The sequence below is a fragment of the Anthonomus grandis genome, chromosome 9, assembly GCF_022605725.1.
Source record: "Anthonomus grandis grandis chromosome 9, icAntGran1.3, whole genome shotgun sequence".
In the NCBI taxonomy this organism is placed as follows: domain Eukaryota; kingdom Metazoa; phylum Arthropoda; class Insecta; order Coleoptera; family Curculionidae; genus Anthonomus; species Anthonomus grandis.
In genome coordinates, this window is record NC_065554.1 from 19759228 (window position 1) to 19777157 (window position 17930).

General features: G+C 29.3%; 1 protein-coding gene across 1 annotated transcript in view; it reads right to left on the reverse strand.

The window, feature by feature from the left end:
• LOC126740799 (GTPase-activating protein skywalker) overlaps positions 1-17930 on the reverse strand; it is a 130375-nt gene that overhangs the window by 15554 nt on the left and 96891 nt on the right. The window contains 2 exon segments of the mRNA XM_050446974.1: positions 138-358; positions 417-575. Coding sequence (XP_050302931.1) covers positions 138-358; positions 417-575 — 380 coding nt within the window.

Below are 17930 nucleotides of genomic sequence, written 5' to 3' on the forward strand. Positions count from 1 at the left end.
CTGTATAATGATAAACCTTTGTAATGACTTTGAAAAATTAGAGTACAGAGCTACATTTTTTCTTATATTGGAGCAAAAACGGAATAATAACCCTCATAATAAGGAGTAAAGTATGAAATAAAAAAATATATTCTTACCCTCCTCCGATGGTAATCATTTTACTGTCAGCGGCCATAAACAATTCGGCACCATGTGATACATTCCTGTCACCTTCGACACCGACCCAGGGATATTTCGCCCTCTCCGGATACAGCGAAAACAGGAAAGTCTCTCCGGTACCGAAATACGCCTGACGGTTCCCTCGGTCGTCCTTTTGGTTCCTCTCGCACCATCTCGACGAACAATATGCTCCGAAAACCTACATGAAACGATATAATCGAGTTAAAATCAAGCAACTCCGCAAGTTATTTTCTCACCTCGTTATTACAAGTTTTGATCATAAGTAGGGTGGGTTCGTGCTGTTCAACTCTAACGTAAAACGTGGTCAAACTGCAACCGTGTTCCTCGGTGGTGTAAAGTAGAATCGGTTGGTACATGGTGATGCGTACCGGGAGCCAGGACCATAAGGTCAGTAACTTTAAAAGAGAGCATTTTGTTGTAGCCGAGGTTGGAAGAAGCGTTGGATAGTTGGAGTGGATACAGGAAGGCCGGTAAGTGTCACATTCTCGGTTGTATAAAGAACGTTATAGTAAAAGTTTCAGGGCTCACAAGACCTTCAAAATAGTCTATACTTGAACTATTTGCCAGAAAAGTTTGCATGCATCTTAAACCAGTGATAGCAGTAATTTATTTGTGTTTTGCAGAATCTAAATAATTCTAAAACAGTCCTTAAGAGGACTCTGTTTGACCAAAAAAAGATTTTTTGTTTAGAGGGTTTATTAATAAATTGAGAACATGAATTGATTTATAAAAGTTTTTTTTTTTTAAATATACATAATAAATAATTATTACATTAGTTTCGCTTTTCCCGACAACATATGGCAACATTGGTATACGCACATTGGTGCACGCTATTTGAATACTCTTAAAGGTGTAAATTAGGAATCGTGATAAGTCGTAACGAGTCGTGGCTCATCGCGCTGGCACTGTTGCCGTATGATGTGTGAAGTAGTTAAAGACTTAAATTAGATTCATTTATTTCTCAAACTATATTTGACAGGCCTATTGCTACAATATTGGCTTCTTTGGAACTCCGGGGTGAATTCTTACTGGGCCAGATCAAGGGGTCGAAATAACACTTTTTTGGCTCATAAAGATATGCCCTAAAAATGCCATTAAGAATAAATTTCACGCTGGTATTATTTTTCATGATGACAATATTCATATGATTAACCGGTATGTTTATCAGGTGTTTTTATGATGATAATTGATTTTTAATTATTTTATAGAAAATATGAAACACTGTGCAGAGTAACTGTAAAATCCCCTATTAAGTCAAGCTAATTAACATTTTAGGGCAACAGCCCAATAGAGCATCAAAAAAACAAGTTTCTGAAGATTTTCAGAATAATTCACAAGTAACTGCAGCAGAAATTAGAAAAAAAAAACGCAACTTGTGATGGCTTTAACTTGGTGGGGTCAAAAAAGTCTTATTTTGATCCCAGGAACACGATCCTGCATTTCTCTTTTTTTTTCGATTGCCTTGACCTGAAGAAGCCAGTAAGCAGATATATGTGCCAGAAAATCCATTAATTTTTCAAACTGAGACATTTAATGAGAGCACCAAAAGTGTTCGTTGAGTGACATATCTAACTATAGAGAAATCTTTCAAATATATTTGAGAATCAAAAAAGAAGAGCGATTCTTGAAGATGTTTTAAAAGAATAACAAAGATAGCAAGGATGCTAATTGCAGATAAGTATTTTTGTATTCTGTTGACTCCGGTTGCCTTGAGCTGAAGGAGCCAATCAGCAGAAACACGTGTCAGAAAGTCCATCCAAAGTTCAGAAAAATCTTTCAAATATATTTGAGAAACAAAAAAGTAGAGCGGTTCTTGGGGTTTAAAAGAATAGCACAACATAGTAAGGAGGCAATAAGCCTAAACACGTATTGGCAAAAAACATAAATGAGGGTAAAATTCCTCTAAAAGTAGTTGAATATTTTATTCTTTGCATAATTTAAGCAGATTAGGAAAAAAAGAAAAATATTATATGGAGTCATTCTGGCGAATTGGAAGTGTGGGAGAAATAAAAAAGTGTACTGTAAATTTTGTGCTGAATTTATGAAATAAAAATCCTAAATCGAAATCCGGCTCAAGGGACCAAAAAATGTGGGAGAAATAAAAAAGTGGACTGTAAATCTTGTGATTAAATGAATGGATAAAACTTATAACGAAACGAACGAATAAGACAACCCCATTTTAAATGGTGGCCTACCTTGCTGTCACTTATCCTTGCATTTAATCCAAACCGCTTGTTCTTGCCAGAGGGTTGTGGGGCTTAAGGACTTGCCAGCAGTTATAATTGTTCATCCAAAAAAACTTAGATTCGAAAAATTTTCAAAACATTCGACGGATAATTGGAGAGGCATTTTAAAAAGAAAAAAATGGCAACTTGTGATGGCTATAGCTGAAGGGGTAAAAATGCCCCACGAACACCTTGGCCTAACGTCAAAAATGTCAGAAAGTCCATAACATTTTTCGAACTCAGATCTTTAATAAGAGAGGGTGAGCAAAGGTGTTCTTTGAGTAGCATCTCTGATTATAGAGAAATCTTTAAAATATATTTGAGAATCAAAAAAGTAGAGCGGTTCTTAGGTAGATTCTAAAAGAATTGCAGAAAATAGTAAGGTCGATACTATTTGCAAATGAGTATTCTTGTATTTCTGTTTGGTTGGGTTGCCTTGACCTGAAGGAGCCAATAAGTAGAAACACATGTCAGAAAGAAAGTAGAGCAATTCTGGGCGATATTTGAAAAAATAGCTAAATATAGTAAACAGGATATTTACGAATAAGTATTACTGCATTTCTGTTTCGTTTGGCTGCCTTGACTTGAAAGAGTTAATAAACAGAAACATACGTTGGAAACTATATAAAAATATTTAAAAATCTGAAAAAAAAAAAGGGGGTGTGACTAAAAAGTGTTCCTTGAGCTCTACCTTACAATATTTTTTGCTATTCCAATTTCCCTAAAAATAGTAGGATATTTCATTCCTTTCCAAAGAAACGAAATATCCTAAGTTTAAAAGGAAAAGTATTATATAGATTCAGTTTAGCCAATTAAAAGTACAAAAGAAATAAAAAAGGGTACTGTAAATTTAAGGCTGTATGCAATAAAAATTCTTAATCCAAATCTGGCTCGAAGGACCAAAAAATTTGGAAGAAATAAAAAAGTAGACTGTAAATTTTCTGATGAAATCAATGAAGGAATGAAACAATGAACCGAATGGGTAAGACAATCCGATTATAAAGCTGGTGGAATACCTTGCTGTCGCTTTTCCTAGCATTTAATTCAAAACTCTTGTTCTTCCAGGTTTACCTCCAAAAGGTTGTTGGGATTGAGTGTGTGCCTTGTGAATTAATTCTAAAAGTTTTCAGAATATTTGACGTATAATCGCAGAAACACTTCAAAGAGAAAAAAATAGCAACTTGTTATGGCTGTAATTCGGAGTGTTCAAAAAAAAGTCTGATTTTGATCGCACTAACAGGCTCCTTCTGCATTTTATTTTCTATGGTTATCTTGACCTGAAGAAGCCAATAAGCAGAAACACATTTAAGAAGTTCATTAAATTTTTCGAACAGACATTTAATGAGAGTGGGTGACCAAAAGGATTGCATATCTCACTATAGAGAAATCGTTCAAATATATTTGGGAATCAAAAGGAAGAGCGGTTTTTGGGGATATTCTGCAAGGGTATCAGAAAATATTAAGAATGCTACTTGCAGATAAGTATTCCTACATTTCTGTTTCATTCGGCTGTCTTGACCTGAAGAAGCCAATAAGTAGAAAAACGTGTCGGTAGGTTGTTGAATATTAGAATATTCTTAGCATAATTTAGGAAGAAACGGAAATCTCCTAGTAAAAAAACATTACATTCAGATTCGATCTAGCGAATTGGAAGTTTGAGAGAAATAAAACAGTAATTGTAAATTTTTATCTGAAATGTATGCAATAAAATTAACTTGCGCGTTTTTATGGTGAGAGCGACTTATTTGGTCATTGGTTTTATGCTAATGTATTCCCATCAATCAGGATCGTTGCAGATGCGACTCTTCTCAGTGGAAGAATAAGCCTCACATACTTTGTGAGGACTGATTGTGACACGTTAAAAAAAGGGTCGCGAAGAAATTTAATTTGAAAAAATGCATAGATTTTATGTGCTTCAAAGATTTAGAGTCAAATTAAAGAATAACATCAGACATTTTAGATTAAATACCCATAAAGAATATAGCTTATTATTATGTAATTAATAAAATAAATGAAAATACTTCGATTTTACGAAATAGAAAGGTCACAACTATAAGAAAGTGAGATATTGGATAGTTAGACCTGAAGAAAAATCTGGGAACCCACAGGTGAATAAATTTTGAGAAAAGACCACAAAAATGTGACAAAACTATTTCTATTATTTCTACAATATCTGTTTACAAAAATGAGCAAAAAATTACAAGCACTTAATAGAAAAAGTAGAAAATTAGATAAAAGATAGTTATATAGATGTCAAACAGGCTCGTATAGAAAGAAATTCTGGAATGAAAAAAACAGATTCTTGGAGATATTTTAAAAGTTAAAAAAAACAAACTAGTACCATCCTTACATGCCGATAAGCATTACTGCCTTTCGTGTTTTCGATTTCCTTATTCTTTAGTTTTCTGAGTTGGCTTGCCCTGGGGATTAAATAGAAATATATGTTCCAACAATTAGGGAATAACGGATAGAATCTGCCGGGTTTGGACTTAAGGGTTTTGCCTATGGTATATAGATAACAATTTTCGAAAGTGGTCCTTTAGGCCCATTTTGAGATACATAAACAAAAATTAAACCCTAAGAGGGGAAAAACTGCTTCTAATTTATCGGTTCTGCAATGTGTATTTTCTGGGATTTTTGATAATGTTAATTGAGTCAGGAAGTAATTCCCCATAATGTATAGTTAAATATACATTTTATGATATAACCTAAAATTGTATTTTAAGCATAATATATCGAATACGAGCGACTACATTCTTGGATTACTATTTACGAGTCCACTTTAGGTTCAAAACATGAATTTAGCTTAGTAAATCCTGGTGATCTATAATAATTTACAAAAAATTATCTGAAGTATGATCAAAAGCGTAAAGACATTTTTAAGAAAAATTAAAAATTGTCTATATTTCAATAACAACCTTCTGTAACAATGAATTTTAAAATTACCGTAATTTACACGTTAAGCGTTGATTTAAACACTTAATTCTTGAATCCTTTTTTACGACTTTGACCATTATAGAAATGACACTGAAAAGATATAATACGTAGCAGGCTTCGTTTTTATTTGATAAATTGCATATGCAAGTTGGATGCAGACCACTGGTTTTCCTTGCAAATAGTTAAGTTTTTTTTACAATAAAAGTCAGTAGTTAATATAAGAACTCATTAATAGTTAGATTTTACCTATAGCTCAAAGGGTTTTCTGGCTGATTACAAAAAAATTACTATAACTGTCTATAGAACCAAGAACCGATACTTACCGGAAATTACCTGTATGGTGCGGAATATTGGCAGTGCAAAAACGATGTATAGTAAATAAATATGTTGCTGAGAAAAAATTGTAACTGCTTTTGAAAACATAACGTAAACATAACAATTTACTAGGGTAATAATACAAGAATACAGAATATGAGTTATATGGATAAAGATTCAACAGTCTTTTAGAATGATTCATTTTATAAATATATGTAAGTAAAATTTGATCGATAATCAAACCTATAAAAACGCTATTGATATCTCAATAATACTATATTGAATGTTCATTTGCCCTTTTGTCAAGGTTGAGTAAAATTGATATGCAAAATAAAATATTTAAATGGATATTAATTTACATTATTATATTGACTATTTTGTAAATATTATAAAATCGAAATTTGTAATTTTGATTTCTATATCATTTTACCTGTATGTAAAGTTTAACTTGATGCCATTCACAAACCTAATTCAAACAGGATTAGTAATTCATAACTCCTGATCTCTGTAAAATAATAAGATGGATTTAAGGGTTGGAAAAAATAGACATTGGCATTTATAACCAAAAAATAGGCAAAAATAAGAAATATTTTTTATTAATTTTTTGCTCTAGATTTCTTAGTTTAGGATCAATCTTAAGTGATCAATATAGGACTCGTCTTTTGTAAGAATACAGGGTGTTACAAGTATTTTCCATAATTTCTTTGGTCAGCTAAGTACTATGGTACCATCGAATAGATTAGGTTAGAATTTTAAAGATTATCTGATTTTTTTTTGAGTAGACAAGTGGGTTAAGCGGTTTTGATGCCACCAGGTCTCTAATTCTGTTCCAGAATTCTAAGGAACCTGAGTTTTACTGTAGGTGAACTTTGCCCATTTAATTTCCTCTTTACTAGAAACTTTTCCATAGAAGAATGTGATTTATGTTTTAGATTATGTAAGGGTTGTGTAGACAATCATTATTAATAGAATAAGCGAGAAAAATCGACCAAGTGGATCAAATCTGGACAATTGAGACCATAACTGACTGGATTTCACTATACATTAAAAAGAAATTAGACATTGAGTAATTTATAGAAGACGACAACGACAACGTAAAATATAGTAATAATAAAAATTAAATTTTAAAAATCTAGTTAACAAGGATATTCAAATATTTAAACCTGTAAGATAATCTTCCTAATACGGGTAGTAAGTGGCATTTAAGATTTAAACTAAAAGTCATCCAGGATTTGGTTTAATTTACCCATGAACTACTAGCAATATAAAAATACCAAGCTTTGAAAAAAATACTGTAAACATGTTGATGCGGTATATCAGTATAAACTGCAAAATTAAATTGTTTAGGTAATGATTAATAATGCCAGTGCTTAAAGCTTTTTGCTAAAAAGACAAATATGACGCTTTTATTACATAAAAACTGTACAAAATAAAAAAATATTTAAAATCCCTGAAAGACCTAATTCCTTTATAATAAGTATTTCAAATGCTAAGAATAAAATGAAAAATTAACGAAACACGTAAAATTATTTAAAATGCTTGGGGAGACAAAATAACAATACCATTAATCCAAAAGGATCTGGAGTATACAAAAATTGCTTTAAACGCCTATACGAAATTTAAAACTTCACTAAACAGATAAAATGCCTGGATTATTTTTTTTTTAATAAAATACCTGGAAAAAAATTAAAAACGTCTTTAAAAGCCTGAGAAAAGCTTACAGATAAGGTAAAATTACTCCAAATTCCTGGCAAATGACTAATAATTAATCCGAATGTTTGCGTCGAAAATCTTACAGGCCAAATGGATAAATAATCTAAAGGGAACTACACAAGGTCTCGGTCTCAAAAGTATTTATTAATTCTAATAATAGGTTACACGTGTTTCGCTCATATTAAGAGTATCATCAGACCTAAAAATTAAAAACAAACAAACTAAATACAATAACAACCTTAAAGTTAGATAAAATTGGTACCTTAAAAATCGAATACGAACAGTATATGATTTACGGTCACATTATACACACACACTAATTTGTTGGATTTAATTCTTTGCTATACAGATTATTTAAATTACCTATGTCTAACGCAGCATTTCAAAAAGAATTTAACATCATAAAATCTATTGCTATATTAATAATAAATTCCCAATTTCAAGCTTAAATAAAATTTACTTTAAATATAATAATAAGTACAAACTCTCTTATCATATTGTCCAGGAAAAGAAGGAAGGTAACAAAAACTTTAGATGTTTAATGTACTTTGGAGGTATCTCCCATCAGCTGGCCCTTGACATATCTGTTGCTTTTAAAACTTAAAATTCGTAAAAAAGAAATTTGGTAAGACCAGTAGATGAACAAGACTCTCTATCTAAATCTGGAGTTTATAGCTTACAATGTGCCGATTGTCCCGCTATTTATGTAGGGCAGTCAGGCAGGAGAATTTCCACTAGAATACGAGTACATTTGAGTCTGGTGAATAAGTTTAGAGACACTGATACTATTGAGACCAAGACGGTCTTTGCTACACATTTATTGTCTTCGGGCCATAATTATACTGTTCCTGATAATGTATCAGTCGTGCATGAATGCCAAAAAAGCAGAAAACTGGACCTTCTGGAATTATTTGAAATCACCAAACCAAGCTGTTTTTAATTTTGAACCCTGATTCATTTTTAACAATATTGCCTGACATACTCCACTTCTACTAGAAATATCTCCAAGGACCTGGTAGCACAGTAGTTCACATTGCTGACTGACGCCTTTTTTTTTAGACTAGTAGCAGGTTCGAATCTCATTCGCTTAGGACAATAATTTTATATTTTTGTATTTTATCAATTTTAATTTAGTTGTTTTGGTTTTTTACAAACTTGTGGCGTATCACATTCCTAAGAATTTATTTTATTTATTGTGTGTGTATAATGTGACCGTAAAGCATGTACTGTTTGTAGTCGATTTTTAAGGTACCAATTTTATTTAACTTTAAGGTTGTTATTGTATTTAGTTTCTTTGTTTTTAATTTTTAGGTCTGATGATGCTCTTAATATGAGCGAAACACGTGTAACCTACTGTTAAAATTAATAGATATTTTTGAGACCGAGACTTTGTGTAGTTCCCTTTAGATTATTGAATCTAGGTCTCTTTGAGAAAACGGACGTCTTCTTTCAATTTGACAATAGATAAATGGTCAATAGAAGCCTTTCTACAGTCCAAAGTATCTCCGATCGCTACAAACACAACAATCCCGGTTTGACGAAAATCCTAAAATATCCTCTTCAAAATTGATTATGATAGAAAACGGTTTTAATAAATAATTGCTAGCAGCACGACCAAGTAGTGAGGAAATGAATAATTAAGCTAATAAACAAACAATTTAATTTTAAAATCAGTTTTAGAAGGTGATTTTGTTCATGAAATTAATTTGCTTTAATTTTGTTGCCTATAAAAAACATTTCTGCTTCAAATAAGCAACAGGAACTTTTTTTGGAGTTTTTGTATGCTAGTGGACCAAGGGTATTACCAATTTAGCCAAGGTAAGGTAAAATGGTTCAAAATATGTATTTGGTTAAGTGTATTATACGAGTTTCATTTTAACTGACTGTAAATAATTTTCAAAAGCAGTTACAAAATAGTAAATAATTAAACTTTACCATACATCCTTTTTTTAAACTAAAATTAGGAATAAAACAATATAGCAATATGCATGAAAAAGTAACAAAAAAATATTGTGCCTCAATTTGCTGTTGTGCTTAAAGCGCTTAAATAATAAATTCTTATAAATATAAAATGCATTAAATCTATTGAGTTTGAGTAAATATCTAAGCCGCATTCGCAGAAATCTCTCAGCCTTTCGACCGAAATTATTTAGGTATAAGCATTTCAGCGCAAACATAATAAAAAATAATCTATACTATTAAGGTTTGATTGTATGTGTGTGTGTGTGTATGCAATTGCGGTTTTATCAGTTTAACCAGTAACGAAAATAGCAGTAAACCCATTTGAAGCTTGATGCATATTGTAAAATAAGAATCCTCTTTGGTAAATTCGATCAGAAACGGCGAAAAAAACTTTAATAAATTCTTATTAATAAATTGACGGACGAAAACCGAGAAGGAGCTGCCATATAATCAAATTGAATTCGTCTAGATTGTTATTTTCCGGTAGGCGATGCGGTTCGTATATACGTACGAATGCATTCAGTTTGGCTGTCTCGAATAATATTTTGGAGATAATTGTTTAGAAATGTAAATTTTTAAGAATATATAGCCATGTAATACATATGACGGATTATTTACGTCAATTTACATTTTGACAGGGTCTCATAGTTCTTATATTCCCGATATCTTTTAAAATATCTGCTTGAAAGTTAAAATACATTTTATTCTCATACGTAAATTTTGTTTTAATTTATTAGAATTTTTTTCAAGCTGTAAGAAAAATTGGGGATATGGTACCCTATGTAGCTTTGTCTGAAAAAAATTAAGTCTTGAAACAAAATAACAACATTTAACACCTAATATTATCATATACGTAAGTACGTACATACGTACATACGTACATCATATACGTCTTAAGGATTAAAATCAGGATAACGGGGCAAACCCTGCAACAGGGGTAATTATTTAAAAAAATATGTTTTAATTATATTCTAAGACTTCTTGGTTGTATCTAAGGCAAATAAGCTAAGAAAACTAAAAAAAACATAATTTTGACTTATTTAAATTTAATTCCGATTTATAGAAATTCTAACTTGGTCAATAAGTCATTTTCACATCAAGTTTAATAACTTCTATCGTAAAAATAAAGGAGCTAAGCATTTTCATTTTTTTTTTTCAATTTTATATGCCTATATAAAATGGGTTTCCATTGAAAAAAGCTTCTTAATTATACTCTATTTCAGAAGTGTGTAGAGCAATAAAACCTCATTAGGTATGCAAAAGTGGTACCTGGTGATCCACCAATATTTTATGCCACTACCTTAGTTGGGTATTAGTTTCAATGTAAAATTCTTTCTTTTCGTTGATTGCAGGTAGTGCCACCCGGTTTTGGGTCAATTTATGAGTTTTGCCCATTGTTACCCACTGATAAACATTGAAAACGGTTCGCCAAAGGCGTGCAACTGGGACTTGTTTTTTACCTTATAATTAATGTACTTAAATGCTAATTTATTTTAGAAAGTTACTTTTGTTTAAATGGAATAATATATTTTTTTCACAAATTTATTGAACATAATATGTAGAGTAAAAAAGTTGAAAATGTCACTTTTGGATCTGGCACTTTTTGAACAGTGTATAACAATTTTAAATTATAATAGATTGTAGTCTTCTTCGTCATCTGACGAACTGTCATCACCTCTTGACATTATAATTAAAGGATCGACTGTCTGATCGATGAGGTTGTCAAGATCCCACATTTTGTCCTCTTGCTTAATTACATGCTGGACTGCTTTTCGCCAATTCTCTGATGTCGCTTCCGTAATGGCTTGATCAAACAGTAGCTTAACATCTTTCATTTTAAAAGTCGTGTTTTGTCTTGCTACAAATCCTTTTACCTGCGCCCATATCAGTTCTATAGGATTTAGTTCGCAATGATATGGCGGTAAGCGCAGTACAGTTATATTATATTTTTCGGCTATATCTTCCACGGCGTATTTCATGAAACGAGTTTTGTGTAAGTTTGCCAGCAGTTCTTTTTTTATCAAATTTGCTTCAAACGCAATACCTTTTGCAGTCAGCCAATCGATAATTTCTTGCTTTCTCCAACTTGAAGTTGGCGTCTTCTCTATTCGCCGTGAATGATAGCTTGCGTTATCCATAACCACCACCGAATTAGCCGGAAGAAATTTTATCATTTCACCAAAATAGCCCTCGAAAACGTCTGAGTTCATGTCTTCATGGTAATCTCCTGTGCGAGTCGACTCAAAGGTTAGCAGACCTTCTTTTAAAAATCCCTCTTCGCTTCCAATATGTGTGATTATAAGTCTTTTTCCTTTTCCCGAAGGTACTTTAATACCCGTAGACAGGCCTTCTATGAAAGCTTGGCGAGCACTGGTTATATTTTTGTCTTGCCACATTTTTTGGACTATATAACCTTCGTTAATCCACGTCTCATCAAGATAAAAAACTTTCTTTTGCTCCATGCGGTACTGCTTGATACTTCTCAAGTATTGTCGTCTCCAACAAACAATTTCGTCTCTCTCCAGTAAAAGTGCTTTGCGGTTATGCTTTGCCCAGGCAAAATCCATATTTTTTAAAGTTTTCAATAAAAGTTTTCTACTTATCAACGGAATACTGTCATCTCGGCCAAGCTCCATTAAAATTTTGTCTAGGGTGGGTATTTCCTTTTTAAAATAAAAAGAGTGAACTTTTCTTCGATTTATACTTTTAGCATTTTCATCAAGGACTTTTGTAGGTCGTCCTGGCTTTTGCTTGGCAGATTCCACTTGACCTGCTACTTTTCTTTCCCGCAACAATTTGAAAATGGTGGACTTTCCAATTCCACTCATTCGAGAACATTTTTCAACAATTTCTTGCACAGTGAAACTAGGGTAATCGTGTTTTGTGCAATCGTGTACATTTAAAATAATAACTTTTTCACGCAGCGATAGTGGAGAATTTTTAGTACATCTTTTCGTTGGACTGAATACCTCCATTTTTTAAATATTGGGATAATAATATTGTGATTACACTACAGCGTAGCAGTGACTACTAACGTTTAAAATATGATTTAAAAGTATTTATAGTCTGTATATATTACCTGACCCATTTTTGCATGTTACAAAGCGTTAAAAGATAGGTACCTATACAAAAGGATTAAAAGTATTTATTTAGTATTTAATCTCTTTCAAAATAAAGGCATTTAATCCGTGAAAATTAAATTCATAAATATTATAAGTACCTGCGCCTATGAACTACCACGAAATGTAGCCAAACAGAACGGAATTCCCCAGTTTATTGCTCTATACACTTCTGAAATAGAGTATAGATACTAAACATATTTTTTACATTTCTACTTCCAAATTTAGTTAAAACTTTGAAAATTAAAACCGTGAACCTTAACGAAACTTTTGAAAATTCAACGCTAAATATTTAAAACTTAATATCTTGAGAAACTAAAATTTAATTTTTAAAGTAAAAAATATTTTCAGATACATAGAATCATTTAGGTCTTAGGAATTAAGATCAGGAAAACGGGGTGGCCAGTAAATAGGCACATCTTGTATATATATCCTACACTCCCGAGAAAAGTAAGAGTGATTATTAAAAAAAAAATGTTATATAGGTAGATGTTAAATTTTGGTTTTATTCTTAGACTTTTTTTGATATTTTATTTTTTATAGTTAAAATTTATTCTCATTTAATCACGAAAATAAAGATTTTTTTTTAAACCACACAGTGACGAATTAATTAAAATAAATATAAAAAAAGAATATTATACGAGAGACGATATTTTTACAAAATAAATGATCAGGTTACATTTCATTAAATTTAATTTTCTTTTAAAGATCTATTTTTTCAATAGACACATTGAATTAAAATACGAAAATTATATTCAATTCAATAAACATCCAAAATGATTTTTTTTATATTGTTAATTTTCCAATATGTTTATATACATACTTATTTCTTTTTAGTTTCACATGTCAGATTTTGCAATAAAATTATAGAACTCGCACCAACAAGAACAATACTTACTTTAAAAAAAATAACTAAAATTTCAAATGAGGCAAATAGAGTAAAACATACTCCAAAAATTGTATTTTGATTTATTTAAATTAAGATATATTATTTTGAAAGTCATTTTCAACAAACTTAAAATATAATTTCCTTTAAATTTGAATCTTCGAAAAAATCAACGCTACTAAAAAGCTTTGAAGATCTTAAATGAAATATAAAAATTTATTTATTTTTCTTAAATATATTAAAATCCCTATTTTTATGATATTTTAAAATTTATTAAAAGAAAAATTCTTCAAGAGTGTAAGTTTTAAATTTCAAAAGTCATTAAAACTTCGTAAAAATGTATTTTTAATATTCTTGAATAAGACTAATGTACATATTTTTATAAAAGTATTTTTATCAATAAAATAACCAAACTTGAACAATTTTGATTTATCCCTTGATTCTTAAGATCTTTTAAATAAAAAAAACACTACAATAAAAAGAAAAAATAATATCAATAAAAAAACAATCATTTTAAAAAATTAACGCAAATAAACTGAAAAACTTATTCCAAAAATGATATTTCGATTTGTATAAATTTAAAAATTCTATTTTGAAAGCTATTTTCAACATCTTTGATTTTAATTTTCTATTTTTATAATTAAAAAAAAAATGGAAAAAATCATGCTAAATGTTAAATCAACTTTTTAAGTTTTTTTTTATAAAATATTAAATGTATTTTATTTAAATAAATTAAAATCACGGTTTAAAATTTTCAAAATTATTAAAGATAAAAATCTCCAATAGTGCGAATTTTAAAAGTAATTGAATCGATTTTTCCCATCTATCACACAAAACTGGAGTGGTAAAATTTAAATCTTAATTTCCAAAATATCATAAGCTTAACCATCTGAAAGGGACATAATTAATCTGAATTTACTAAAATATTTTAAAACATAAACATCAATTTTAATTTTTTTTTCCAAAAAGAGTTTCAAAAAATCTAAAACAATTATTTCAGGAATAAAATAGGAATACTTTCTTAATTCCAAAATACAAACTTATTTACATCTATAACATTGAAACCTTTTGATACTATACATCAATAGTGAAGATTGCAAAAACTTTACTTTTATTGATTAGAAAAACACTCCTGAAATCGAAAAATACGTAAGTTTACGTTTAATTTAAGGGAAAACAAAAACGTTTTTTCAATAAGACATCAAAGACAACAAAAATTAACTAAAATCTCTAAATTGGAATAAACATATCCAAAAATTACAAAAATAAATTCTCTATGTTAATAATTCAAAAAAAAAATAGTTTTATTATAAAAACAATCCTTTATTTGACACTAGACATATTTTTTATACTCTAACGAAAAAATAGGTTTCTTTTTATAAATGTATTTAAATTTTTATTAATTAAATTTTTTTTAAATAATTTAAAATCACGACATTGAAATTTTAAAATTAAAAAAAAATATTTAGTAGTGCAAGTGTTTAAAGAAATTGAATAGATTTTTTCCAATTTACCACAAAAGTGTTAAAATCTGGAAGACTATTAAAGCTTAAATTCAAAAAACATCCTGGAATTTGAAAAGGGTTTTTTGAAAATTCCAAAAAAAATTTAATTAACACAATATCGTAAATTTTACTAGAAAGGTCATAATTAATCTGAATTTACTAAAATATTTTAAAACATAAACATCGATTTTTTACAATATTTCTTAAGATTGAAAAATCTAAAATAATTATTCTAGGATTTAAAAAAAAAATTTTAATCCCTTGAAAAACTTATAAAAGTGAAATTTTTTAACACTATGCAATATTGAAGATTTCAAAAATGTCATTTCATAAAATTAACTTTTATTGATTGGAGAATAAACTTTGAAAATTAAAAAAAAATTAAAAAATTTTTCGCAAAAATTGGTAACGCGATAAGACATGTATGTTAACTAACCCGAATTTATTAAAGTATTTTAAAAACATATCGACAAATAAGAAATTTTAGGTTTAATTCAATAAAAACAAAAACGAATATATTTTTGCAAATATTTCCTGGAACATTAAAAATATATGGAAATTAATTAAAATAACGTCAGATTTGTTTAATATTGTATATTTTTTATACTCTTAAATATTAAAGGTTTCAAGAAATTTGAATTTAAATATAATCAGAAAAAATATTGGGGTTAAAAGGCGCCATATTTCCCTTTCTTTAGTACAATTCTTCCTTTTTTCACTAACTTTTTATTAATAAATTTACATGGAATGTGTTCTTTGATAAGAGTAAAATGTGTTTCAAATTTCAAACAAATATCGGATTTGCATATCGCTCAGGAAAAGTCGTCCCAATACAATATTTCACCTTCTTCAGTATAAACTCCCCAAAAAGCATTGTGGAAACCCCATCTTTCTAGGATTAAAAATAATTGTTACTATATGGAACATGCCCAAGGTTAATACAAAAGCTCATGCTTGAAAATCTTAAGCAAACCGCATTCCAAATTTAAATGTTCGCCTCATATTATTAATAATTTACGAGCGTATTTCGTAAACAAGCCGAGCCAAAAACATAAATTTCGTAAAATAAAAATTTTCCTAAGTAACAAGTCTTTGTCCGAGAACACCTGACCGCGAAATATATATTTGCGGTTTAAAAAACAAAACTGTCTGCTGGTCAACAAAATAACCGGGATCGTCAAGGGGTAAAATGTATGAACCGAATATGTTTTTCCGTGGATATTAGTGATGTTTATGTGGTTTTTGCTTGGTCGAAGTCCATCGTTTCTGGCCTCGTTGCAGTGGGTTTGAAATCCCAAAAACCCAAGTGCAATTAGGCTATTTTTAGAGGCACTTTAATTAGACCGAAGCCTGGGTACCTGGATAAAAGCTTTTACAGTGGCGGACAGAAAAAAACCTAAAAAAAAATATTACTTTTATACCATATTAAAAAATAACATGTTCCAGTGTGGTAGAAATGATGTACGGAAATTTACAATAGCTTTTAGAAAAATTAATTTAATTTAAAATTTAAGCTTTTTTGAAACATAATGCAATCGAGAGTAAACGAAATTAAACAAAATATTTAAATTTCTTACGAATTGACTATGAAATTGTTTCAAAAAAAACTTATTTGTCTCTATTATTTCCAGTGATAAATTAAAAAATGTTAAGATCCATCCAATCCTAAGATCTTAAAATCTGTGAAAATTTATATTTTGCAATTGCGGTAAAAAATATAGAAAAATATATAAAGTTTTCCATTCGGAAACTCTCCAGAATTTAAACACTAAATACATATAACCAATAACAATTAACCTGGGTTATGAGAATTTTAATTGTGTTTCTTACAAAAAGTTAATTATATCTCATTAAACAAATAGGGTTGTAAAAAACCTCATGTTAAAGTACTTACTCAAATTGTTTTTCGTATTTAAATAAATAATTTGCTTAAAATTATATATATGGTTTGCTTATAAGCAAATTTATATTCTATACCCGGTGTGTGACATATCAAAGTTAAAAAAAAAAAAAAGATGATGAATAAAAGATGGTTAAAGATGAATTAAACTATCAAATCGAATGATGTGGAAATTACGAAACTATACAAGAAATTCTTGTACTTATTTTTTTATATTGATGAAAAAAATATATAATTTTCTTCTAAATTCTCCAAATTTTATACAAATAAACAAAGACATGTTATTTTTAATTTTTACAAATCCAAAAAAAAATTAAAGAGTATTAAGATTTTCATTTGGAAAACTAGACATATTTCCTATAGTTCAAATTTAAAACATTCATTTATAAGGTACTAGTATATCTGAAGAATATCGTAAAAAAGATTCTAGTCCATCAAAAAAAAATACAAAAAACATCGTTCAAAGTTTATCAATTCAAATACTAAAACTTAAACCCAATCGCCAGCAGTGAAAATATTCGATATTCCACATTATTGAAATTTTAATTTATAAAAATAAACATGTATAGCAGCCGAATTTCAAAATCGAAAAAAAAAATTTAATCTTGATCCCGAAGATTTGTAGTTTTATACTGTGATTTATAATTAGACATCCTAAAGTTTGGAACTGTCAAATCGAATAATGTGGAAATGGTTCAGGATTTTTTGTAGTTTTTTTTTGAAAATGTTGCAATAGAAAAATCCACTAAAATATCGAAATTTCATATAAATAAACGGGAAAAAAATACTTGTGTTACAGAAGGACTCAAGGGGTAACCATTTCTGAAAATTAATTTATCTAATTTGTAATTCAGGAAAATAATAATCATACTTTTTAGATTTTTTTCTAAAAAACACTCATAAACTTGACAATTTTTTTTAGAAAAAAAGTTAAAATCCCGGAAAAAAAATGTGGAGAATATTAAGAAACCCCTTCGGAAACCGCTCCTTAATATAAAAACTAAACAGGTGCTTTATAGTTTAACTTCCAAATTTAATAAACATTAAGAAATAAAAACTAAAATTTCCAAAAATTTCAATATTTTCAGAACTTAACAATTTTCAAAAAAAAAACAAACTAGTTGTTCAAGATGTAACAAATCAAAACCTTTAAAAGCTTAAAATTATTCGAGATTACTAACAAGAAAA